This window comes from Doryrhamphus excisus, linkage group LG7 (assembly GCF_037039965.1).
Source record: "Doryrhamphus excisus strain RoL-2023G ecotype Guam linkage group LG7, RoL_Dexc_Guam_v1.1, whole genome shotgun sequence".
In the NCBI taxonomy this organism is placed as follows: domain Eukaryota; kingdom Metazoa; phylum Chordata; class Actinopteri; order Syngnathiformes; family Syngnathidae; genus Doryrhamphus; species Doryrhamphus excisus.
Genome location: NC_136363.1, coordinates 18,926,914 through 18,952,933, shown reverse-complemented (window position 1 = coordinate 18,952,933; position 26,020 = coordinate 18,926,914). Strand labels below are relative to the sequence as shown.

The 26,020-nt window shown below is 44.7% G+C and overlaps 2 protein-coding genes and 1 long non-coding RNA gene across 12 annotated transcripts in view; 2 read left to right on the top strand and 1 right to left on the bottom strand.

The window, feature by feature from the left end:
• Positions 1-25: 25 nt before the first annotated feature.
• Positions 26-21,776, top strand: lama1 (laminin, alpha 1). The gene is made up of 63 exons (XM_058059621.2): positions 26-270; positions 2,361-2,531; positions 2,591-2,703; positions 2,805-2,856; positions 3,903-4,093; positions 4,173-4,352; positions 4,426-4,515; positions 4,583-4,700; positions 4,879-5,057; positions 5,116-5,209; positions 5,284-5,441; positions 5,518-5,658; positions 6,658-6,813; positions 6,886-6,981; positions 7,044-7,258; positions 7,326-7,437; positions 7,518-7,628; positions 7,707-7,834; positions 7,903-7,989; positions 8,815-9,026; positions 9,264-9,370; positions 9,447-9,627; positions 9,700-9,836; positions 9,918-10,151; positions 10,218-10,361; positions 10,422-10,601; positions 10,672-10,857; positions 10,932-11,059; positions 11,127-11,241; positions 11,314-11,454; positions 11,530-11,648; positions 11,726-11,815; positions 11,880-12,073; positions 12,146-12,288; positions 12,353-12,451; positions 12,528-12,639; positions 12,705-12,861; positions 12,933-13,143; positions 13,467-13,583; positions 13,785-13,948; positions 14,023-14,161; positions 14,233-14,335; positions 14,398-14,514; positions 14,575-14,754; positions 14,819-14,973; positions 15,046-15,189; positions 15,257-15,390; positions 15,457-15,607; positions 16,711-16,835; positions 16,896-17,046; positions 17,122-17,408; positions 17,470-17,584; positions 17,654-17,806; positions 17,871-18,022; positions 18,094-18,288; positions 19,055-19,238; positions 19,301-19,407; positions 19,482-19,671; positions 19,732-19,881; positions 19,946-20,099; positions 20,169-20,302; positions 21,194-21,407; positions 21,474-21,776. The coding sequence occupies exons 1-63, from the start codon at positions 216-218 to the stop codon at positions 21,626-21,628; spliced, it is 9,207 nt and encodes a 3,068-aa protein (XP_057915604.2). The 5' UTR covers positions 26-215; the 3' UTR covers positions 21,629-21,776.
• A 108-nt stretch (positions 21,777-21,884) lies between these two features.
• LOC144899563 (uncharacterized) overlaps positions 21,885-26,020 on the top strand; it is a 9,015-nt gene continuing 4,879 nt past the window's right edge. Inside the window, exons 1-2 of one of the 2 annotated variants that reach the window (XR_013627789.1) lie at positions 21,885-21,976; positions 23,264-23,401. This is a non-coding gene — a long non-coding RNA (uncharacterized LOC144899563). Of the gene's footprint in view, positions 21,977-22,167; positions 22,319-23,263; positions 23,402-26,020 lie in introns of those variants that run through there. The other variant, XR_013627790.1, reaches the window with a different exon arrangement.
• The window catches only part of LOC131108579 (protein 4.1-like), a 12,877-nt gene continuing 9,130 nt past the window's right edge, over positions 22,274-26,020 (bottom strand). For 7 of the 9 annotated variants that reach the window (XM_078792332.1, XM_078792325.1, XM_078792326.1 and 4 more), the window contains 7 exons: positions 25,596-25,691; positions 24,920-25,516; positions 23,808-23,852; positions 23,616-23,714; positions 23,466-23,546; positions 23,230-23,354; positions 22,274-22,966 (listed from right to left, as the gene is read on the bottom strand). In XM_078792332.1, coding sequence (XP_078648458.1) covers positions 23,241-23,354; positions 23,466-23,546; positions 23,616-23,714; positions 23,808-23,852; positions 24,920-25,516; positions 25,596-25,691 — 1,032 coding nt within the window. In that variant the 3' untranslated portion in view covers positions 22,274-22,966; positions 23,230-23,240. The remainder of the gene's footprint in view (positions 22,967-23,229; positions 23,355-23,465; positions 23,547-23,615; positions 23,715-23,807; positions 23,853-24,919; positions 25,517-25,595; positions 25,692-26,020) is intronic. The other 2 variants (XM_078792333.1, XM_078792329.1) reach the window with 2 other exon arrangements.

The window sequence follows — 26,020 nt, the reverse complement described above, 5'->3', positions numbered from 1 at the left end:
CTAGCCCTGCACAGATTCACATTGGGATGCCAGCAGCGACTCTGCAGCAACACATTCTTCTACTTCACTTCCACTTTTAAGTCCAGTTAACGCTGGTTAAGCCCGACTGGGGGGCCACCACACATTCCACTGCTTGGATGTGCATCATAACCCCTTCACATCGCAATTTTGTTCTAGTTTTGTGTTGCTTTTGTTAAGTTTTTTTTTTGGAGGGGATGAAGCTGCTTCTGCTGTTGCTGCTGATGGAGCAAACTGCTTCCCAGCAGAGAGGTGAGACACGCTTCATTATCATTAGCATGCAAATGAAATGTGTGTACATTAGTGTACTTGTACTGCAATAAATGCAGTACTAGTCAAAAGTTTAGACACACATTCCCATTCAGTAGTATGAGAAAGTGTGTCAGAACATTTTGACTTGTTGTGATGCATTTAGGTAATACATTTAAAATGATAATAATAAATAAGCAATCAAATCTAAAGCTATAGTAATGAAAAATATGATTTAAAAAAAGTTTAGACACACTTTCTCATTCAATAACATGAGAAAGTGTGTCTAAACTTTTGACTGGTGCTGCTCATTTAGTCATGATAGCAATGATCACTACTTAAGTATTCAACTTTTCTGACGTTTTACTCAAATTAAACTAATAAGTAACCAACTTTACTCAATTTACCCTGATTCAAGTCTCACAGGAGGTGTTTTTAATAAAAAGTATTCATAATTCATTCATTTATGTACTTTAAACAAAACCTATCACAGATTTTTCAACTGTACAAATACACAAAAAGTGTAATTTGTTACTTTTCACCTGTAATTATTACATGTTACAATAAACTCTTACTGTTGCTGAAAAGTGGAGGGAAAAAAAAAGTTGTGACTGTATGTCAACGTGTCTTCCGTTGTGCGTCCTTGACATGGAACACACCGACACGACTGTTTAGTCTTTTTGAGATGTGTTCTCATGCAACATATCACAAAATAATGATAATAATATCATAAAATGTGCTCACAGCCAATAGGAGGCATCATTAAGTGTATATATTTCACACATTGTAACTTTAGGGTGTTTTGCTGAATCACTATAAAATTTGGTACGCAGCTTTAGGGGACCGACACGTACATGTGTGGCGAATTTGAGCAAGATTGGTTGAAATACACTGACGCCATGCACCAAAACGTATTTGAAATGGCACCGAACAAGTAGCCCAATACAAGTTATTGGGTGATAAAGCATTGATTCCAATGCAATATAACCACAACCTGTAGGGGGAGCCACAGTCATTACTCATTTTTATATTTTTTTCGAACACAAGGGTGTCCAAAGTGTAGTTTTGGGGCCATTTTTAGGCATTCAAATTTTTTTTTGTGTAATCCTGCTGAATAATGTCGGTCAGTGGACATTACAAACAGGAAGGACTATTAGGGCCATCAACAGGAAGCTCCAAGACAGACGTGTCCTCACCTGTGCGGCTTTGCTTTGAAGGGGGGGGGGGGTGTTGAGGGAGTAGAACGAGAATCAACGACCGCATGATGCGCACCAGCTTAAAAAAGTCATCAAATTACGGTTTTTACGTTTTGAAGGACAACTGGATGACCCTAATGTGTGTGTTTGTGAGTGGGGGGGGGGGTCACACACGCAATTTGTGGCATGCTGGGAAACACACAGTGTATCCGTGTGTGTGATAATTAGTGTTAACAATCACACTCCACCTCTTTTCCTACCCCCTACAAACACACACACATGAAAACAAAAGCAGCCCCCCCCAAGGCTCCAGACTCCTCAATACGTGTGTGTGTGTGTGTCTCTGTGTGTGTGTGTGTCTGTGAGACCACCCAGATGCTATCACACCTTCACAGCTGTGCCCACAAGACACTGTTGTCCCTCTGAAAGTGTTCATTGACAAAAGAAGTCCTTAGGTTAGAAGATCCTTGAAGAGAGATATAAAACAATTAGGGGGGAATTTAATTTTTGGCTCCCCCTATGGGTTGTGCTCAGAAATCGTTTGAGGACATGTTAGCGTTCATGTCATGCAGATTTACACAAAGTTTTATAAACATTAAACAAATTGTCAATGACTTATGAACAATTATTTAAATGCACCTGCAATGATGTTTTGGTTGCTGGCGGCCATGTTTTTCAACCAATATTGTTCACATTTGACACACATGCGCTTGTCAGTCCTCTTGTAAGTACTTTATGCTTTTAAAAATTAAATATTAAAAATTAAATATGACCACTGGGAGAAGTAGCAAGCAAAATAAATCAATCAATAACAAAATAAAAGTGGAAAAAAGCCACATTTTAGCTAGCTAGCTTGAGGGTGATGAACTGCTAACTGCTAGCTCCTTTTTGTTCCAGGTTTGTTCCCAGCCATTTTGAACTTAGCCAGTAACGCCGAGATCTCAAGCAACGCCACATGTGGAGACCCTGAACCGGAAGTTTACTGCAAACTAGTGGAACACGTCCCTGGACGGTTAATTAAAAACCCTCACTGTCCAAAATGTGACGCCAACTCCATTCTGTCCAAAGGTAAGTCAGAAGTTAGCGCCGTGTGGTATCTCATAATGCTGAGTTTCTACTTTGTTCAGAACGCCATCCCATCACCAACGCCATCGATGGAACCAATCGATGGTGGCAGAGTCCAAGCATTAAGAATGGACGGCAGTTTCATTGGGTCACCATTACCCTGGATTTGAAACAGGTGACATCCTGCCTCCAACAAAAAGAAGATAGGCTAGCATGTTAGCGCTGAAGGAGGCCATGTTTGTTTTCATGAGTTACATGTTAGTGTTTTCTGTGCAGATCTTTCAGGTGGCTTACATCATCATCAAGGCAGCTAACTCTCCTCGACCAGGTCAGTCTTGTCACATCATTGATTACGTTAATGGAATATGTTATTTATGTATGTGGACAGTATAAATAACTATAAAAGCACATGGAGAGCGTGGACCTCCACCACGCACCCCTATATTGTGATTTACACCATAAATGTATTTTATTGACATTTTTCCTTATGAATGATTTCATATGAATGACTTAAAGAATTAACACCTAGCATAATAGTGCAAAGTGTTTGTATAAGTACTTACTTACTGCTGAAATTGCCAACATTGCTAACATTAGCATGCTCACACATAGCATAACAGTGTTTATATGTGTTTCTACCCTATGAAAATAGCAAAACATGCCAGGCTTCGAACATTCTAACATTAGCATGCTAGCACCTAGCATGATAGCGTAATTTTCATCTTCATGAAAATCGCAATAAATGCTAACATGCTAATGTTTTTATGTTATCACCTAGCATAATAGTATTTATCTATGAAAATAGCTAAAAAAATAATACTACTATTACTACTACTATACTACTACTACTAATAACACTAATGCTAGCATGCTAGCAATGCTAACATGCTAATGTTAGCAGGCTAACACTTAGTATGATAGTGTTTGTGAGTGTCTTCCCATTTAAACGGATAAAAATGCCACAATGATAATATTAGCATGACAGCTATGCTAACATTAGCATGCTGATACTTAGCATGATAGTGTAAGTTAGTGTGTATATATGCGTCTACCAATGAAAATAGCAAAAATTGCTAGTATGCGAACATGCTAATGTTAGCACTTAGCATGTTGAGAAGGCTAAATGTCCGGAACAAGTGCTCTAACCATTTGTTTGTGGAGTTATAATGGTGCTATCTCACAATTTTAAAGAGCCCCGGATCCAGGCGGTGATCCGGATCATCCCTAAAAGTTCATCAGTTCTTCCATATCCCATTTCCAACAATTCCTGAAAATTTCTTCCAAATCCATTCAGAACTTTTTGAGTTATTTTGACTAATAAACGCCGGCAAAAACATAACCTCAACTGGTAAATTGCTGGAATCGTCCTCTTAGGTAACTGGATTCTGGAGCGGTCTCTGGATGGCGTGACCTTTGAACCATGGCAGTTTTACGCCATCAGCGACTCGGAATGTCTGTCACGTTACAACATTACACCAAGACTCGGACCTCCGACCTACAAAGGAGACACAGAGGTCATCTGCACGTCATACTACTCCAGGCTGGAACCTCTGGAGCACGGAGAGGTGAGGCCGACGACTTTCGATCATTTCCACCGTTGACTTGTCCCGAGTCTAACCTTCAACCTCGCCGTCTCGTTCTCAGATTCACACATCGCTAATTAACAGTCGACCCGGAGCGGACGATTTGACCTCGGAACTCTTGAACTTCACCTCAGCTCGTTTCATCAGACTTCGCTTGCAGCGCATCAGGACACTCAACGCCGACCTGATGACGCTGAGCCTGCGAGACCCGCGAGACGTCGACCCCATTGTGACCCGTCGGGTATGACTGTCAGCCATTTTTAGTCACGTGATGCACTTCCTAGTATAGTAAACCGAGTGTGTTTTCTTTTCAGTATTATTACTCCATCAAAGACATCTCTGTGGGCGGAATGTGTATCTGCTATGGTCACGCCCAAAGCTGTCCACTGGACCCTGTTACCAAGGTAACACCACGCCTGTTCATACCAAAATACGCAGACATATAACAGACATATATATGTGCGTATATAGAAACTACAGTGCGTATGTGAGCACAATACCTGTGGAGAGAGCTGCAACCACTGTTGCCCGGGTTACCATCAGCTGCCATGGCAACCAGGGACTGTCAGTGATGGAAACACATGCGAAAGTAAGTCACATCCTAATTACTGTATCTATATTATTGTTGTCAAAGATCCTGTATTCTTCTGTGCTGTTTTTATGAAAACTGTCACTCATAAATAATTATGAGTCTGCTTCGTTGACGTCAGCCCCCCGGAATGCCAGTTGAGTATAAAACTTCCTCCGTCTTTGTCTGCTTTTCTCAGAGTGTAACTGTCACAACAAAGCCAGCGACTGTTACTACAATCAAACGGTGGCCGATCTCGGGTTGAGTGTGAACACCCACGGCGTACGACGCGGAGGCGGGGTTTGTGTGAACTGCCGGCAGAACACAGCCGGTATCAACTGCGAGACCTGCGCAGACGGATACTACAGACCTGTTCAGGTACACGACATAACAATAACTACAATAAGAAGGGTGATAACTCATGAGGTGTGTTTAGGTTTCTCCTTATGCCGATTCTCCTTGTGTGGAATGTGACTGTGATGTGGGAGGAGCCGAGTCTTCCATCTGCAGGAGAGATGACACTTTTCCGGGTGAATTTTCGAATTTATACATCACACGCTTATATGGTCAATTTAATTATGTATTAATAAGTGTGTGTATGTAGGTGTTAGTGCAGGCCAGTGTGTGTGCAAAGAAGGGTTCACGGGCCGCAGATGTGACCGCTGTGCTTTCGGTTTCCGAGACTTCCCCCTGTGCTCTCGCTGCGAGTGTAACCTCGCCGGCAGCCTCAACAGAGACCCGTGCGACGACTGCATTTGCAAGGTACGATCACATCACTTTTTTTTTTATACCCCGACCGGGATTATCATTTTCAAATTTCAACTTTCCTCTCCTCCAGGCTAACGTGATGGGACTTCATTGCGACCTGTGTAAAGCCGGGTTCTACAACCTGCAGGACGCCGACCCGCAGGGGTGCACCGACTGCTTCTGTTTCGGCGTGTCGGACGTCTGCGAGAGCTCCACTTGGTCTACAGCACAGGTAATGCACATATAAAAACGTATTCCTGGCACAAGCCACTAGGAGGCGACATACTGGTATTGTTGTTTTTATGACATTTAGCTGCACGGCTACACAACATGGAATGTTTTGAACAGTTGATTGACATATTGTTGAATTGTTATGTCATTTTTTTGCTGAATTATTTGGATGCATGGATGGATATAAGGCATACATTTTTTTAATAACTGCATTTTTTGTACATAATAGTGTTGCGGTAATCATTTCTTTATAGCGGTTAATTGTATACAGACCTGACCATGTTATAAATATATTTTTGTTACATTACTACAACCTCTAGCTATCAAGTTAGCAAGCTAACCAGTTAGATTCTAATTTATTTTTAAGCCAAAAAAGTACCACTTCCACACATAATGGGAGGAGATGTTTTTTTTTCATTCATGTAAGACATGACATATATTTAGAGGGATGATGCATTCTGATGTTTTTTCCCATTCATTCATTTTCTACCGCTTATCCTCACAAGTGTCGCGGGGAGTGCTGGAGCCTATACCAGCCAATCACAGGGCACATATTTTATATATTTTCGTTACATTACGACAACCCTGTAGACATGAAATAAGACCGCTTTAGTCACCTTTGCACTCTAGCTATCACGCTAGCAAGCTAACCAGTTAGCTTAGAATTTTATTAAAAATGTACCACTTCCACACATAATGGGAGGAGATGTTTTTTTTATTCATGTAAGCCATTACATATATTAAGAGGGATGACGCATTATGATGTTTTTTCCCATTCATTCATTTTCTACCGCTTATCCTCACGAGGGTCTCGGGGGGGCTGGAGCCTATCCCAGCTGTCTTCGGGCAAGAGGCGGGGTACACCCTGGACTGGTCGCCAGCCAATCACAGAGCACATATAGACAAACAACCTGTTTTTCCCCAATACAGTATATTATTCCTCACATTTATTGATGTATGTAAACAAAATATGGCGATAATGTTCCACGTGTTTGTGCAGGTGGTCTCTACAGACACTGGGCTCCGCCCCCTCCACAAATACCCCGCCATCCTCGGCAATGAGCTCCCCGCTTCCAGTAGCAATACCTCCACTGGATCAATCAGCAGCCAAGAGGAGGTCTCATGGGTGGCGCCTGAAGGTTTCCTTGGCAACAAGGTATCAGCTTGTTTGTTTGACTGTCCATCCATGTGTTGTATGTATATGCTCCTCATGTTCTTTCCCTTTTAGCTGTCATCCTACGGAGGTTTCCTGAATTTTTCCATAGTCTATCAAGGCCCGTCGGACGATCATTTCATCACCGCTCACGTTGACGTCATCATTGAGGTAATAAAACGCCACTCATGACCCCCGTCAGGACTACATCATGAGCATCATCTGTTCCGCAGGGCAACGAGGGAGCGCTTCACCTCTCGCCGCCTCGCGTCCTTTCCCTCTCGCCATCAACTGAGCACTCTGTCACCGTAGCGATGCTCCCAAAGCAGTTTGTCCGCGAGCGAACAGGTGTCCAGGTTAGCCGTGATGACCTGCTGTCTGTGTTTGCGGAGGTGACCTCGCTGAAGGTTCGAATTCACCTGAACGCCTCTTCCAGTGGAGCAATACAGTGAGGACGCAGTAAACTGATTACTTGTGACATGTCTACTTTATATTCAAGTTTTTTTTTCTTTCAGGCTTGTCTTTGTGTCTCTGGACGGAGCCAACTCTCAATCTTCATCCGGAGTCCAAGCCGTTGCCATGGAGATGTGCGAATGTCCCTGGGGGTACGGCGGTACTTCCTGTGAGGTTAGCAGGACACTTCCTTTAATTGGACATTCTGTTAGCTATTGTGGCGCCTCATTGTGAGTCTCCTTTTGTTTGTCTAGTCGTGTCTTCCAGGTTTTTACAGGGTGGGCGGAGTCCTGTTCGGGGGAAACTGTATGCAGTGCGAATGTAACGACCATGCCTCCGATTGTGATGTCAATGGCGTCTGTCTGGTGGGTTTGGACACTTGGACACCCGTCAGCAAGTCAAAACATAAATATAAAAAAATATAATTGTTGTTGCTCTTTCAGGGTTGTAGACACAACACCACTGGTCCTCACTGTGATCAGTGTCTCCCTGGTTTCTATGGCGACGCCACAGAGGGGTCAGCGGACGACTGTCGCCGTTGTCCATGTCCTCTAACGGAGGCCTCTAACAGGTTGGTCCCATCTCCGGTCCACATGGAGCACAAACTAGAGAAGCTAATGTTAACATCATATGTTTCAGTTTCAGTCCAACATGCGTGATGGACACTTTTGGACATGTGACATGCGACCAGTGTCAGGAGGGATACACCGGGACCAACTGCCAGAAGTAAGTATGACTGTCTAATTGTCTATCTACAGTCAAATCCCCAATGAACAACAGTATTCATGCTAACTTACCATTATTATACCAACATTGGTTCTATTGCAAGGGCAACACGGTGGACAAGTGGTTAGCACAGACCTTATAGCTAGGAGACCAGGGTTCAATTCCACCCTCGGCCATCTCTGTGTGGAGTTTGCATGTTCTCCCCGTGTTTTCTCCGTGTACTCCGGTTTCCTCCCACATGCCAAAAACATGCAATACGTCTTATTTTCTGTCATTATGTCAACTATATTGGGTAATACGAGTATAAAGGTGACTGTAGGGATGCTACTTCATGTCTAGAGGGCTCTAGTAATGTTATAAAAATGTTTGATGGCTGCAGGTTCAGCCATCCTTACATTATATAATGTACTGACCCAAATATAAGACGGTATTTTTTGCCTGAGATGTTTGTCTTACGGGCTGCATGGCGGTCGAGTGGTTAGCGCGCGGACCTCACAGCTCGGAGACCAGGGTTCAATTCCACCCTCGGCCATCTCTGTGTGGAGTTTGCATGTTTTCCCCGTGCATGCGTGGGTTTTCTCCGGGTACTCCCACATTCCAAAAACAGGGGTATGAATGTGAGTGTGAATGGTTGTTTGTCTATATGTGCCCTGTGATTGGCTGGCCACCAGTCCAGGGTGTACCCTACCTCTCGCCCGAAGACAGCTGGGATAGGCTCCAGCACATGAGCACACTCATGAGGAAAAGCGGTAGAAAATGAATGAATGGTTCTATTGCTGCCATGTTGTACTAATACTAAATACTACACTTGTTTGTGACTTTTAGGTGTTCCAACGGTTTCTATGGAAACCCCCAGGTAGTAGGCGGGACTTGTGTCCGCTGCGAATGCAACAACAACGTGGACATCAGCGAGGAGGGACACTGCGACGGCGTCACCGGGGAGTGTCTGCGTTGTCGCGGCAACACAGGCGGGAAGCACTGTGAGACCTGCGTGGCTGGTTTCTATGGCGACGCGGTGCATGAGAAAAATTGCCAAGGTGAGATATGTGTATAAAATGTATATGCATGTGTGTGTGTGTGTTTTTTTTTTTTTCTTTTGCAGAGGAATGTTGATCTTCCAAAATCCAGATTAGATTTGACCTTTGGTGTCTTAGATTAGCTGTCACATGCTGGATCTTATGGCCGCTTTCACACAGAAATATATTCACTTTCACACAGAACAATGTCTCTAATTTATTAGAGTATTTATTTTCATTTGTGTGTTTGTTTTGCAGATTGCAACTGCACTGTCAGTGGCTCATTGTTGAGCGTTTGTGATGTCACAACAGGACAGTGCGACTGTCGAGAAAACGTGACTGGACGAGCGTGCGACCGCTGCCAGGTCTGACATCGTCCCTCTTCCTCTTTTTCTAACTGTTTTTGTCCGAAGTCGTAACATTTGCGGTCTTTTACGTCAGTCGGGGTTCTTCGGGCTCCAGAGTGGTCAGGGCTGCGTCGCATGTGCTTGCGACAAATCCGGCTCTCTAGCTGAGTCATGTGACGACAATGGGAGGTGCCGATGCGTGGACGGCGTGGACGGGGACAAGTGTGACCGGTGTGGCCGCGGGTATTTTGGTTTCCATGCCAACGGCTGCACAGGTAATGAAATACGCTCAGGTGTAATCTTCTATGTCTTCTGACTGTTTCACTCATGTTTAACAATTCTCCCAGCATGCACCTGCAACCACACGGGCGGGAACTGCCATCAGGAGACCGGGGAGTGCATTTGCCCCGCCCACACTGAGGGAGATACCTGTGAAAAGTGTGAGACGGGCTACTGGGGTCATAATCTGGTTGAAGGCTGCAAGGTACACTAAGATGCACTTTACGCAGAGATTCGTGGTTATGTCTCTTTAATTTAAAAAAAAGCTGCATTTCCTTCTTTTCAGGCTTGTAGCTGCAGTGCAGACGGTAGCTCCGCCCCTCAGTGTGACCTAGCGAGTGGTCAGTGTCCGTGCAAAGAGGGTTTCTCCGGCAAGTCATGTAACCAGTGCTCGCCAGGTCACTATGGTTACCCAGCTTGCTCGCTGTGTGGCTGCGACTCGGCTGGAACGCAAGTAGACATGTGCAACGCAACGCTTGGAGTGTGTGACTGTCGACACACGGGGGAGTGCGCTTGCAAGGTAGAACCAATAATGTCTCAAATATGTTTGTTACATATGGAGTGATGCATGCTTTCATCGATAAAGGCGGCCGTGACGGGACGACGCTGTGAGGAATGCATTTCGGGGTTCTTTGGTCTCTCGTCGGAGAATCCAGACGGCTGCTCTCAGTGTTTCTGTTCCGGACTCAGTCAGGACTGTGAAGAGCGGGGGGGCCTCATTCGAGATCTTGTAAGTATCTTAGCAAAATGAGATAATGGATCCATGATCTGATTTTGTGTTACTTCACAGATCACGCTGGGTGACTCTCCCGCTCTGCTGCCATTGGTCAGCCAGTCTTACCTGCATGGCGTCACATCAGGAGTCTACCAACAGGGCGGCGACATGCTCCTCGACACCCGCCAGCTCAACACCAGCACGCTATCGGGTCCTCTTTACTGGAGGCTGCCGCCTCACTTTGAAGGCAACCAGGTAACGCTGCCTTCAGTGTGAACTCAGGGTTTATTTCCCCTCAATGTTGCATCGCTCTTGTGTGTCTTAGATGTTGTCGTACGGCGGCGTGCTGTCCTATGTGGTGACTTTCTACGCGGAAGAGGCTCAAGGGCTGGCCAATCATGAGCCTCAGGTGCTCATGAGGGGCGGGGCGTTGAAGAAGTTGGTCATCTACACTGACACGGCCGCCCCTGACAATGGCGTCCCCACGCAGCACACCACGAGGCTGACAGAGGTACTGCAAGGCTTTGTCGGTGCGGTTTCCTTGGTTACAGGATGATGCTAACTTTGTGTGTGTGTGTGGGGCAGCACAAGTGGAAGTATTTCAACTCCGTATCCGAGAAGGCGGTGAGTCACAGCGACTTCCTGTCCGTATTAAGCCACGTACAGTACGTCATCATCAAGGCTTCTTATGGGACAAGACTTCAGCAGAGCAGGTGACCATCCACACTTAAAGCTGATGGGCTGTCCATCATGAGCGCTGATCATGTGACTTTTCTAAAGGATTTCCAACATCACCATGGAGACGGCAGTAGAAGAACAGGAAGCGGACGGCTCAGTGGCGAGACTTATCGAGTCGTGTGTGTGTCCACTGGGTTACACCGGAATGTCTTGTCAGGTAGCGTCACGTGAATGCATCACTATGGAAACCACTGGAAGCTCCCACGTAATCGTAGTCTTCATTTTGTAGGAGTGTGCGGCAGGTTTTTTCCGCCAGCCGCTGTCAGAGTTGTCGCCTCAGGTACGAAAGTCCCTGTTTGTGCGTCCGTGCGTCCCGTGTCGATGCAACAACCACAGCAGCAGCTGCGACACGGAAAGCGGCGAGTGTCAGGTAAAAAAGGAACTTTGTGTTTACATGTGGCGCCCCGAGAAGAGCAACGATGACGTTGATATTTTTGTCACACAGGGGTGCCAGCATTACACCAGTGGGCGGAGCTGTCACCTGTGTGCACAAGGGTATTATGGGACGGTCAGCGGCTCCATTAGTGACTGCTCGCTGTGTGCCTGCCCCCTACTGGACAACACGTGAGGCTCTTTATTCCTAATTGCTTCTCTTTAATGCTAATTAGCTGTGTCATATGACCTTTGACTTGCCAATGTAGTTTCAGTCCCACCTGTGTGCCCGAGGGAACGCTCGGAGACTTCCGCTGCACTTCCTGTCTGACAGGATACGAAGGGCGCTACTGTGAGCGGTAAGTGTTCCAACATCGGTTCATTGTATTCCATCGCTTCGCTATCTTATGATGTGTTACGCAGGTGCTCGCTGGGTTACTACGGGAACCCCTCATTGCCAGGCGGGTCGTGCACACCGTGCAGCTGCAGCGAGTGGGGGTCCCAGCATCCTCTGTGCGACCCGCTGAGCGGAGAGTGCGAATGCAAAGCCGGGGTTAAAGGTCAAACATGCGACGAGTGCGTTGAGCGCCACGTCCTGGAGGGAGGAGCGTGCGTGTGTGAGTGTTTGATGATGCACACGAACAATTGCATGTGTATTTTTATTTTTTTTAACGTTTATGTCTGTCAAGCGTGCGATGACGAGTGCACTGGCGTCCTGCTGGATGACTTGGACAAGCTGCACGAGCGCTTCAGCACCATCAACATGAGCAGCATTGCCATGGCGCCCTACCGCCAGCTGGTGGCGCTGGAGAATCACACCCGAGACATTCAGGTAGATCACAGGGTTTGCAAAAGTGAGACAGAAAATACGCTAAACTTGACGTTTCTGCTGTTAGGTGATGTTTTCTGAACGTGTTTCCATGGAGATGCGAGTGTCCAGCACGCAAGAAGAGGTCATTCACTTGACCTCTGACCTCAGTGATCTGATTGAGCGGGTATGCGCAGGTCACATGGTGACATGACAACATCCCGATTAAGAAATAATCATATTTCTGTGTTCTGATTGGCTAGGTCGTAAGTCTGTCCAATGACAGTGAGGAAGTGGGCGTGTCCACGCATGACCACGTCTCAGACGGGGTTCGTCTGCTGGAAAACATCAACAAACTTCAAGTCAAGATCGAAGGTAAACAACATAAGGCTGCCATTATGACATCCCAAGCAAACGATGAACTCTTATGATTGGTGCAGCTCTTGAAAGGGAGGCGGAGCTACTGAACCAGACTGCAGACAAAGCACTGGAAGCAACCAATCGCACACGCCTACTGGACGACATGGCGTCCATGTTGGAAAGTATAAGAGCCATCAATCTAACAACAGCCAGCAACTCAGTTAATCAGGAGCTCAGGTATTGTGTTTTCAATCATATTTGATCAATCATTATTGATCCCCAACTGACCTCCATTTTTATCCTATCAGTCTCTCAGAATCTCTCATCCACTCGCTGCAGTTCGAATTCCTCTCCAGCACACACGCCGCCGCCAGTGGTCTCCGCCCCCTTACTGCCAATCTCACCGCTCACTTGGAAAAGCTGCAAGACGCACAAACACACATGGAAGAAGCCACACGACGAAACAATCAAACACACACGATGCTGGAGACCACAAACACTCTTCTCAGCCGCTATCAGGTGAACACGCAAACGCATGAACATCTCAAATCTGCTCGTGAGCATCGTAGCTATGTGAGCTACAGTGCTAACATTACATTCAATGCTAATAGGTTAGCATTTTGGCTGAAGGAAACCCAAATCAACTTAATAAGTATAACTAATAATTCCCTTATTTTGAGATGTGTAGCAAAGCCTTATTTTTAAATAGCGGTCATAAAAACCATCTTGGTGCCTCTTTTCTCCAACGTGCAAATGCAAAAAGATGATAGATGATACATTTTTTTGCATACTTGAGCACTTTTGAGCATTTTCAATATGGCGTATGTGCTTATGCGTGTTAGTCAGGACATCAGAACGTCAGTGACGCGTGGTCGTGCGTGGAGGACATGATGGAGGACAGCCAGCTGCTGCTGAGCGACATCGTCAACCTGACTGAGGAGTTCACCAACATCACTGTGGTAAGACAAATTTTTACATATTTTTAATAATATTGTGTAATTATTATTACAATGGTATATTTTTAATTGTTTATTATTATTTATATAAAAATAAATGTTCAATATTTTATTATTATTTATTATTATTATTTATTGTAGCAATTTATTATATTTTTTCTATATATTACTTTTTTTATTATTTAATTTTTTCTGTATAAGAAGCAGGTAGACGTGCTGGGAGGTGAACTGGATCAATGGCGCCCTCTGCTGAGGAAAAAAGTAGAGTCCCTCGTTGTCGGATTGAAGATGACAGATTCATTGGAGAGTGTGTACAGGGCAGAGAGCCACGCCCACTTGCTTCAGAGCCACGCCCACTCTCTGCACAGGTATGTTACCTGTCTTCGCTTATTTTTTTTTCTCTTTCTATTTTCCGTTAATTCAATTTTTTTGTGTGTATTAGCTCGCTGTCATCAGTGTGTAACATCTCCCAAAATGGCAGCCGATTGGTTCCTCTCGATGTTGAGGTCACAGATCTCGTCAACGATGCCAGGCAGGTTGCATTCAAGGCTCACCAGTCTGCTGACCTCGCTCTCAATATGGTATGGTGGGCGTGTCTACTAATCAGTTATTCTAATTGGATAAAGATTGATCAAATTTTATTCTGCTTTAGTCCAGCCAATCGGAGCAGCCGCTGTCAGTGGAGAGCAGAACCAGACTGAGCAACGTCTCTACCATGCTCGAGGAGAGTCATGTGATCAACAAGACATCTGAAGGTCCGTCTAACAAAATGTTTTTCCATTGGAAATATATAATTTAAAGATAACCTGGCTTACAGATTTGAAGCTGAAGGTCTCCATGGCGACCACGAAACAGCAGATGCTCAGCAACCTTCTACACAACAAGAGCATCCTCCTCCATCAGCCAATGAGGGAGTTGCAGAGCCTTTCTAACGGTGAGACGGGTGAGATTTTGGACGCACTGACTCGAACACTGACTGGATTTCGATGTTCAGGATCGTTGCAGGTGCAGGAAGCGCAATCGCAGGCCGCACTTGCTAGCTCCAGCCTGCAGGAGGCACTGCAGCACTTGCAAAATCTCAGGTTGAAGCTGCAGGATTCTTCTTCTGTGGTGGAGAAAACCAACATGAGCGTGGCGGAGACACATCGGCTGATGACGCACACACGCGACGCAGGTCGGTACACGAGAATCGAGGCAATGGATGTTTTCTACGTGGAACGTTAACGTTGTCGTTTTAGCCCACGAGGTGCAGCGGAAACTGGAGGAGGCGGAGCATCGCACGCAGAGTTTGAGTGACAGGATAAAGCCCCTGAGCATGCTGGGAGAAAGCCTCAGCAGGAACCTGTCTGACATCAGGGAGCTCATCGATCAGGCCAGGAGACAAGCGGCGTCGGTGCGTCATTAATTACACGATGCCCGTGCAGGCATTCGTACCGCAGTTTAAGAATCCTTGTGATGTCATCAGATTAAGGTGGCGGTGCAGGCAGACGGCGACTGCGTCCGATCATATCGACCTGAAGTCCAATCGAGCAACTTCAACACCTTGAGTTTGACCTTAAAGACGAAGAGTCCTGATAATCTGCTCTTCTACCTCGGCAGCAAAACAACGGTACACTAATAAACAATAAACACACACACTATTCATGCATTTACACTTATTTATCTTATACATTCAGGTGGACTTCCTTGCCGTGGAGATGCATGATGGGAAGGTTTCTCTCATCTGGGATGTCGGATCAGGCAGCACCAAGTTGGAATACCCAGGATTAGACATCACTAATAATAAGTGGACAAGAATCAACGCCACGCGGTAATTTTCGAAGCGACATAGTCACATCAGCACCAGAGGCTGTTTACTGACAGCAACGGTTTGTAGGATTGGCGCACGTGGATTCCTATTGGTTCATCAGCTGGAAGCGGCGCCACCATCACAGGCAGTAACAGCAACATCACCAGGATCCACCCGTGTTCTTGACATCGACAACGGCACGGTGATACACATCGGAGGACTGGCAGATGACACTCAGGTAGGACAATGGACTGGAAATGTCGCCAATAGCGACGAGAGGCAGGGTACACTCTGGACTGGTCGCCAGCCAATCACAGGGCACATATAGACAAACAACCATTCACACTCACATTCATACCTATGGACAATTTGGAGTCGCTAATTAACCTAGCATGTTTTTGGAATGTGGGAGGAAACCCAAAGAAAACCCACAAATGCACGGGGAGAACATGCAAACTCCACACAGAGATGGCCGAGGGTGGGATTGAACTCAGTTCTCCTAGCTGTGAGGTCTGAGCGCTAACCACTATACCACCGTGCAGTCCGGGTTTCAGTCTAAATGGTCATTCATTCATTTTCTACCGCTTATCCTCACGAGGGTCGCGGGGTGCTGGAGCCTATCCCAGCTGTCTTCTTGCGAGAGGCGGGGTACACCCTGGACTGGTCGCCAGCCAATCACAGGGCACATATAGACAAACAACCATTCACACTCACATTCATACCTATGGACAATTTGGAGTCGCTAATTAACCTAGCATGTTTTTGGAATGTGGGAGGAAACCGGAGTATCCGGATAAAACCCATGCAAACTCCACACAGAGAGGGCCGAGGGTGGAATTGAACTCCGGTTTCCTAGCTGTGAGGCCTGCGTGCTAACCACTCCCCGCCCTTTATTAATTCTTTCATTCATTTTCTACCGCATATCTTCACGAGGGTCACACGGGGGTGTTGGAGCCTATCCCAGCTGTCTTCATGCGAGAGGTGGGGTACACCCTGGACTGGTTGCCAGCCAATCACAGGGCACATATAGACAAACAACCATTCACACTCACATTTATACCTATGGACAATTTGGAGTCGCTAATTAGCATGTTAGCAACCTTGCATGTTTTTGGAATGTGGGAGGAAACCGGAGTACCCGGAGAAAACATGAGAACATGAGAGAACATGCAAACTCCACACAGAGATGGCCGAGGGTGGGTCTGCACGCTAACCACTAGACCACTGTGCAGCCCGGATTGCAGTCTAAATAGTCAAATTAGTGTTATTTAAGTGTTATATAAGAATTATATTATACAAACAAATGCAGTTGTGTATAAATGTACATATGTGTGTCGCCAGAGGCCGGCAGCGTTGCAGTCGTCGACGTTCCAAGGTTGCTTGGGCGAAGCGTCGCTCAATGAGAAGAACATCGGATTGTGGAACTATAACAGCAGACAGGGACAATGTGGAGGATGCTTTAGCAGGTTTGCACACACATACACACACACACACACACATCAAAAGCTTACACACGTGTTTTTCAGTCCACAAGCAGAGGAGACTTCCTTCCACTTTGATGGTTCTGGATTCTCATTGGTCCAAAAGTCTCTACGAGCCACATCCACTTCCATTGTGTTGTTGTTTAAAACGCTGTCTCCGGGCGGATTACTGCTGTACCTGGCATCCAATAACACCGTAAGCAAATCATAATAATAACATATCCTGCTCAGTGACATCATTAACTTATTATGATGCTCCCGCTTCCTGCAGAGGGACTTCCTCTCCATCGAGCTGGTGGAGGGCTCTGTCCGTTTAACCTTTGACCTAGGATCCGGCGCCCTGGTTTTGACCTCCAGCAGGAAGTACAACACGGGAATGTGGCACAAGGTGACGCTACAAAGAAACAGACGCAAAGGTTATCTCTCCATCATGGCGGCCGACCAGTCGTCAGAGAAAGAAGTGTTGGAGGCGGAGTCACCCGGCACCGCCTCCGATCTGAACCGCTCCGACCTGGACCCTATTTACATCGGAGGACTTCCTGCTTCTCGACCAATCAGGTTGGTGTTATCTTATCTCTCAAAGAGGATGTGAGGTCACTCATTTGACTCTGTTTGCTAGGCGACAAGTCGTCTCCAGGTCATACGTTGGCTGCATCAAGAATGTGGAGATCGCACGGTTGAACTTTGACCTTCTGCGGGACGCATATGGAGTGAGGAAAGGATGCGTAGTGGAGGTACACACAGACGCACATATGCATACGCACTAAACGGAGATTCCAATAATGTCCGTATTTGTTTTTTAGGCGGTGCGGAGTGTCTCCATTTTAAACGGCGGCTTCGTCCAGATCGCTCCTCGTTCACTTGGCCAGGAGGCGGAGATTCTCCTCTCTTTCAAATCCAATAACAAATCAGGAGTTCTCCTCGCCGCTTTTACCGATAACCCCGCGCAGCGACAGGTGAGACGCCGCCGCAAATGTTTTTAAAGTCAGTTTTTAAAACACCATATGCGTACATCCGCAGCACTTCCTGTCCGTGCACCTGCTCTCTGGTTCTCTGGAGGTGGAGCTAGGGGAGATAGGCGGGGCCAGTAGGCGTGTAGCGGTGGTGGCACCCGAAGGCGGGTCCTTCGCTGATGGAACAAAGCACTCTGTCATCATTAACGTCAACAAGAAGTAGGTGTTAGCAGGACAGCTAAGACGGTTTCCCCGATGTCTCGTCTGTCTCACACCTGTCTGTCCCTCAGGTCGCTTTCCGTCCAGGTGGACGAGGGAAACGCCAAGTCCGTGTCGTTGTTGCCGGGCGGGTTGTCCCGTCTCTCCACGGCGTCCTTTTTCATCGGCGGACTGCCTTCAGGGGCGGAGTCTAACTTGTCCAACAAATTACAGAACATGTCCAAGTTGTTCAGAGGATGCATCCAATACCTGGTGCTTGGCGGACGGTCAGTCGTATTCTCATCATTTTTCTTTAGTTTTTGGAAAAATATTTATTAAAACCACCTTCAAAATTAGGACAAAAATGTCTCGTAATTTTAAAAAAAATTGCTTATTTTTCTCATATTATCTTGACTTTCTTTTTGGAATATTAAAAGATATTTATCATAAAATTATATACATTATATAAACAATAATACAACTTTACAATATTACAACTTAAACTTACATAAATTGTAATTTTGTCATATATTTTTACCAATTATTTAGATTTTTTTCTTTTAACAGTAGGTATTAATTTTCATCAAACTAATAAAAAAAATTCTCATAATATAGATTTTTTTTCTCATAATAGTTTGACTTTATTCTCATATTTAAATTTAATTTTCATAAATTAGAAAGGTTCTCACCATATTTTGACTTTTCCGGTCATATCGCAATGTAAAGGTAATAAATTTAACTTTTGACTTTTCACAATATTATATTATTAGTTACAAAATTACACTTTGATTCTCATAAAATCACTTTCTTTCATAATATTTGACTTTTTCTGGTAATATTACACCATAATTATATATTTTTTATATTAGTTTGGATTATAATTATATTATTACATCTAATTTTATAAACATAATTTATGTCAGAATCATGCAGCAAAATTAGAAATATTTTCTCATAACATTTAAAAATTTTCTCATAATATTTAATTACATTTTTGGCATATTGTGATTTTTTTTCTCCCCTAAAGTCATGACATTGTCTGTCATTTGATAGGCTTGTAGACCTTTCGGCTGCTGTGAGGTATGAAGGGGCGGAGCTTGACAGCTGCCTATTGGAGGAGCGAGTCAGAGGGGCGGTGCTTCCGGAGGATCAGGATGTAGAACCCACTCTTGACCCTTCCCACCTGTCTGTAGCCCCGCCCACCCACCTGAGTGCCCCGCCCCCTGGACCACTAATGGTAATGAATGATTGAATTATTGATGTATTGTATAAACTAATATTTGTGTATTTTTGTTGTAGTGTACGCCCGAAGCCGAGCCGAGCTTCCTGTCTGCTGCAGCTCAGTTTGGCTCCACACGACACAGTCACATGACTTTCATCATCGACCCGATCACTGTGCGCAAAAGGTGAGTCAGTTCAGGGGCGGGTCTTGACATCACGAGTGGGCGGGACTTCACTTTAACATACCCACTCTCTCCAGCGTGTACATACGCTTGTCGGTTCGAAGCCGAGCCCAGGACGGTTTGCTGCTGCTTCTCTCCGACGCTAACCAGATGGACTTCGCTATCCTACGTGTCGCGGCGGGGCGGCTGTTGATGTCAGCTGACCTGGGGAAGGGCGCCGCCACCGCCGCTTCGTCCGCCGTCATCAATGACGGGAAATGGCACACAGTGAGTCCAACGATGTAGATAAGCAAAATAAAGTGTCTAATCACGCCATCTCCGTGCCAGGTCAGCGCCAACATCAGTCGGCGCCTCGTCTCCGTCTCTGTAGACGATTTCACTCCGGATTCAGCGACGGTTAAAGGGAACCAATTGGATGTTAGCAGCAGACTGTACCTCGGTGGACTTCCTCACATGCACAACACCAGAAGAATCAATGTAAGACACATATGTAAGAAAAATGTCCACTGGATCTTCTTTCAAACTAATATGTCCATCACAGGTCACCACGAGTCTTCCAGGATGCATCCGCTCGGTCAGTCTGAACGGCGTCACGCTGGATCTCTCCAGGCCGGCTTCACAGCATGACATCACTTCCTGTTTCAGTAAGGAGGAGACAGGAAGTCACTTTAACGGCAGTGGATACGCCGCACTCGGTGAGTAGAGACGAGGTAAATCATGTGACCATAAGGAGACGATGATATATAGGTAACGTGTTCGTGCAGTGCGGGATGGCTACAAGGTGGGCTCTGACGTGTCTGTGTCCATGGAGTTTCGGACGAGCCAATCAGAGGGCGTCTTTCTCGGTATTAGCAGTGCAAAGGTGGACGCCATTGGACTAGAGATGATGAAAGGACAGGTCAGTGAATTTATATCACTAAATCAACATAATTCTTGTAAAATTACACATTTTTCTCATCAGATTTGAATATTAAAATTGAATTCTAATAAAATAAATATTTTTACATTTTTATTGTAATATTATAATGTAATTCCCATAAAATAACAATTTTTATTCGTGTTTGAGGTTTTTTTCTTATAATAATAGAACATAATTGTCATAAAATTACATTTTTGTAATATTTTTTTTCCTTTTTATATATTAGAATTCTCATAAAATTCTTCTAATATTAAAACTGAATTGTCAATAATAATAATAATATACAATACATATAAAATATTTTGATTGAAACATTACAATGTAATTCCCATAAAAATACACTTTTTTCTCATATTTAGACCTTTTTCTTGATTATAATTCTCATAAAATTACAGATTTTTTATCATAATATTTAGAATTTTTGCTTATATTTTTCTATATTTTGTTAAAATGCAATTGACATAAAATTATAGCTTTTCTTCTATTACACCTTAATTCTCATAAAAGTACAAAATATATTTTTACATTATCCTTGTAATATTACAATTTGCTTCCCATAAAATTATTTTCCTCACATTTATACCTTTTTTCATGTGACTAATTCATGTGATAATATTGCCTTTTGATCAAACATTGAAACTTAATTCTTATAAATTAATTTTTCTAAAAATATTTTGACTATTTCTTGTTATATTAGAAATTAATTCACATAATTAGACATTTTTCTCAAAATATTTTTATTTTTCTAGTAATATTGGAATAAACTCTCATGAAATGATTGGCTTTTTAATGTTTTTTTTTCATATTACAACATCATTGTCTGCACAAACTAAAGTTTTATTTGGCCTGTATGATATTTTTACCGTTTAGGTGGTCTTTAACGTCAACAATGGTGCAGGCCGAGTGTCAGTTCGCTCTGTTGGCCACACGCTGTGTGATGGACGCTGGCACCGCCTGTTGGCCAGGAAGACCAAACACACCCTGAGTCTAAGCATCGATGGGCGGAGCAAGTCCATCACTAACCCTTACCCACAATCCACCTCTGCCGAGACCAACAATCCGGTCTATTTGGGAGGGTATCCAGGTGAGGATGCAACACAGAGACATGAAGTAGTGGATTTTAGATTTGATGGAAAACTTTGTTTTCCAGATGGAACCAAACAGAACTGTCTGTCCGTCAAATCGGCCTTCAGAGGCTGCTTGAAGAACGTGGAGCTCATCAAGTCTCACCTCATCACACCTCTGGACCTGAGCCGCGCCCACTTCACATTGGGTGTCACCCCCAACTCCTGTCCTGCTGCCTAGGGACAGTTGACTAGTCCCGTAAATGTTTTTATACTGTATATTCTTTTCTTCATCAAACTGTTGACAAAAATTAAAATAAAAAAATAAAAACGTGTTTTTTTACATAATTTTTGCACTACTTCCGTAGTAACTTGGGGAGAGGCGGGTTGTGGACAGTGGACAACGAATCAGAATCCGCGCTGACTGGTGACTACCAATCACAATCGCGCACAGCTAAGATAGGGGCGGAAACTGTAGTGACACCACGAGCCCATTAGATGGCGACAAAAACAAGAAATCAAAGCTCCTCCTTGTGGACTGCCATGGCGTCTATTTTCGTCAGAGAAACATATGGTTGGCCCAAACAGTGTAAGGATACAATATGTGTTTATAAGAATAACAAAGTTTTGTCAAATATTGATGCATACACACAGAATTTGATGAGCTGCTTGTGAATTTGGATGCTCGGTGTTAACCCATAGTAGTGTCCCATAGTAACACTCATTTGGCTGGTTTTAATTCAAAAATACACTTTAAATATAATTTTTGCGGTACTAAGGTGTCCTCTTTTCCAAAAAAAAACATTCCAATTTCAATTTTTCACACAATTTAAAACATGTTTTGTCTTTCAGTACCCACTTGTGAGCAAATTGGGACGACCATGACAACAGCTGTCAGCCATTTTATTAAGCCACCTTCAGTCTTGCTTCAGTTAAGTAACATGACACAGCAGGTGTTGTTTAATGAACAAATAATACATAGTGTAGGCGAGTATTTCAGTAAGAATCAGGTTTCCATAGAGACAGAGTACAAGTACTTAATGTTATAACCAAAAATGTCTGTACAGCAAACAAATATCTTCTTTTTGGGGGGAAATATGGCTCAACATTAGCATGCTAATGCTGAGCTAACATATGTCCCATTGTCATGAGCTGGTGTAAATATGAGTACATTTCATAAGAATATTTTGGTGTAATTGTCAAGTAAGTCACAGTATATCAACAAGCTTTGGAAGTAACTATTTTAAGCGAGCTAAAAGCAGTTAGCGTCAAAGCCCTTTGATTATAGTGCGGCGCTCATGTTTTCATTGTTGTGTTTGTGTGTTGTAGCCTGTCTCTATGATAAAATAACACAATAAACAAAGCTTTAGCAGCTATGCAGTGCTGGCAATCATGCTACCTTGTCGGAAGAAAACATTTCTGCTATGAGCAAATACTACAGCGGGTCAGGTTGTCTGCTTGCTACGAGAAAGTGAGGTCAGACTGGAAAGCTAATGTTCATTGCATTCTATTTGGTTACATGTGTGATTTTCTTGTAAATTTTCAAGTTCCGACGTCCACAGTGCAGCCTTTAAGTGTCCTGAAAGAGACAGAAATAGTCATGAGAAATGCATGCTAATTAGCATAGTTTCGAGAAGCTGTGTTAGCAAAGGCTAGCTTATTCCGGTCACGTGTTCTCTTTGAGTGCTTTTAAGTTGAATTTTTTTTATTTATTTCGAGATAAATTATTTTTCCCAGGAGGTGACCGTGAAAAAGTGCTAGCAGATGTTAGCATAGCACTTGTAGTTTGAACTCTTCACACTGCCATGCATTAGCCAATCAGTATCCTTTTGACCTTTTTACCTGTCATATCCCTAATCAATCATACGATCATCAGGGTCAACCTCGGTTTCTTTATGGATGACGACCCGTGTGACGGACAGCTCGGGATGCTGCCGCCGGGCCTCGTTGAGTGCCTCCGCCAGGGCCTTAAAGACACACGTTTACACGTCTGACCAGGTCTAGGCAGCGTCTGGTGAGTCCTCTTTTCACCTTGTTTGGTCCAAGTGTGGTTTTAATTCACAGTTTTGATGGATTACCTGATCGTGGTCCATTTCGGTGTCTCCGGAAATGACAATCCTCTTCTCAATCCTAGTTTCTGAAATCCCTTTATTCACCATCTAACGACAAAGAGACCAAACAGTTAATACTGCAGTTTGTGTTTTTGTAGTCATGTAACAGATTCCTGCCTTGGTAATGTGAGTGGTGCTGGACGTGGTGGACGTCTCTGCGGTGAAGGTCTGGGAACTCAGTAGCAGTCCAGCAGGGCGATCGGAGTCCACTTGCCTCTGAAACATATGAGACATAATAAGATTGATCCATTTGTCACCCAGTTTTCCTAAAGAAGCCAAAATATGGCAGATGATGTGAGAGTTCCTCACCCCTGGAGCTTCGTACGTCAAAGTCTTCCTCAGGACAGGAACCACCTGACCAAGACAAACGTGACATGTGAACAAAAACACAGACTGGTTTTATTTGGAAAGATTTCGCTAGGACTTGTTTCACTGGGAACGGATCAATGGGAATGGTTTCATTGGGACATGACCGACTGATTTCGTTTGGACTGGTTTGACTGGAACAAGATTCACAGGGTGAGGATTCACTGTGGGGGGTCGGATTTATGTGGACTGGTTTCATTGGGACAGGATTTGCTGGGGCTGTTTGAATTCGTTGGGAATGATTTCAAAAGGGACTGGTTTCACAGGGCTAGGATTCACTGGGAATGGTTTCATTAGGACACATGATTCGCTTCGACTGGTTTTGTTTGGACTGGTTTGATTGGAACAAGATTCACAGGGTCAGGATTCACTGTGGGGGGTTGGATTTATGTGGACTGGTTTCATTGGGACAGGATTTGCTGGGGTTGCTTGTATTCGTTGGGAATGATTTCAAAGGGACTGGTTTCACTGCGAATGGTTTCATTTGAATCGGTTTGACAAGGAGAGGTATCACTGGGACTTTGCTGGGGTTGCTTGAATTCGTTGGGAATGATTTCAAAGGGACTGGTTTCACAGGGCTAGGATTCACTGGGACTGGTTTCATTGGGACTGGTTTTTCTTGGATACATGCTTCGCTTCGACTGATTTCGTTTGGACTGGTTTGACTGTAACAACATTCACAGGGTGAGGATTCCCTGTGGGGGGTCGGATTTATGTGGACTGGTTTCATTGGGACAGGATTTGCTGGGGGTGCTTGAATTCGTTGGGAATGATTTCAAAGGTACTGGTTTGATAGGGAATGGTTTCATTGGGACTGGTTTCTCTGGGATACTTGATTCGCTTGGACTGGTTTGATTGGAACAAGATTCACAGGGTGAGGTTCACTATAGAGGGTCAGATTTATGTGGACTGGTTTCATTGGGACAGGATTTGCTGGGGTTGCTTGTATTCATTGGGAATGATTTCAAAGGGACTGGTTTCACTGGGAATGGTTTCATTCAAATCGGTTTGACAAGGAGCGGTATCACTGGGACTGGTCGGACATTCAGTGTTACCTCCTGCAGGGTCTGACCATCCTTGTCTTGGTCGGCGAGGTAGTAAAGCTGCCTCTCATTGGTGGAACAGGGACTACGTGGAGAAGTGGGGGAAGGGGAGTTTTCTCCAGTCCTCCATTCACCTTCATCCTCTTCAGAAAGCTCCTCGGAGTCCTCGTCGTCATGGTAACGCATGGAAAGACTTGTAACCGGCCGAGTGCCCAACACAGAACAGGGCCTCATGGTGGGACTAAGCTGTACAGCGTCGTCTGGATCGGTGATGCCAGCCGTGGGGCTTTGGGACTGCCTGACCGCCGTATCCATGACCTCCTCCACTACCGTTTGAGCTAACACGCTGATAGCATCTTGGCTAGCCTGGCTAACATCATCGTCATCACTCGCCTGGCTGCTGGGCTCGTCGTCACTTGCATCGTCAAACTTATACTGACGATCGATATCATCACTGGCATCATCGGCATGCATCACTGAAGCCCCCGGTGGAGGGGGTGGGGGCTCACAAGGAGGCGGACCAATGAAACGTCCCGTCACTACCTGGTGCTGCTCTGTCATTGGCTCCTCCTCTGATGCCACCATGATGGTCTCGACTCTCTCTGAGGTCTGAAATCGGAAATAAACACTATAAGGGGGCGTGGCCAACAGGTGTAAGAGGGCGGGACAAACAGGTTAAATGGTTAACCTTCATCAGGTTGTGTTCCATGAAGGTTTTTTGTTCTCTGGCCGAATTCAGCAAAGCCGTTAGCTCAGGAGACATTTCGCTTAGCGGAGGCTTCGGCTGCACATGGACACACATCAACAATTCCATTATGATTACATACATTGATAATTCTTTAGTGAAGGGGGCGGGGTCAAACATAACCATGCTTGTGTTGCCGCCAAAGCAAACGTTGACTTCTCTTCCTGTTATTGTTTTCAAAAATATTCTGCGTAACGTGCCAGATTAAATGTCAACAGGAAGTGATGAAGATGGGAAGACTGCAAAGGGTGAAGAACACAAACAAGCCCCTCCCCCACTGCAAAAAATCCGCAAGAAGCAAGGAGTTAAGGTCAGCCTTTTCTATTGGAGGAAAAGCAGGAAGAAGCTGGGAGTAAGTAGCCCCCCCC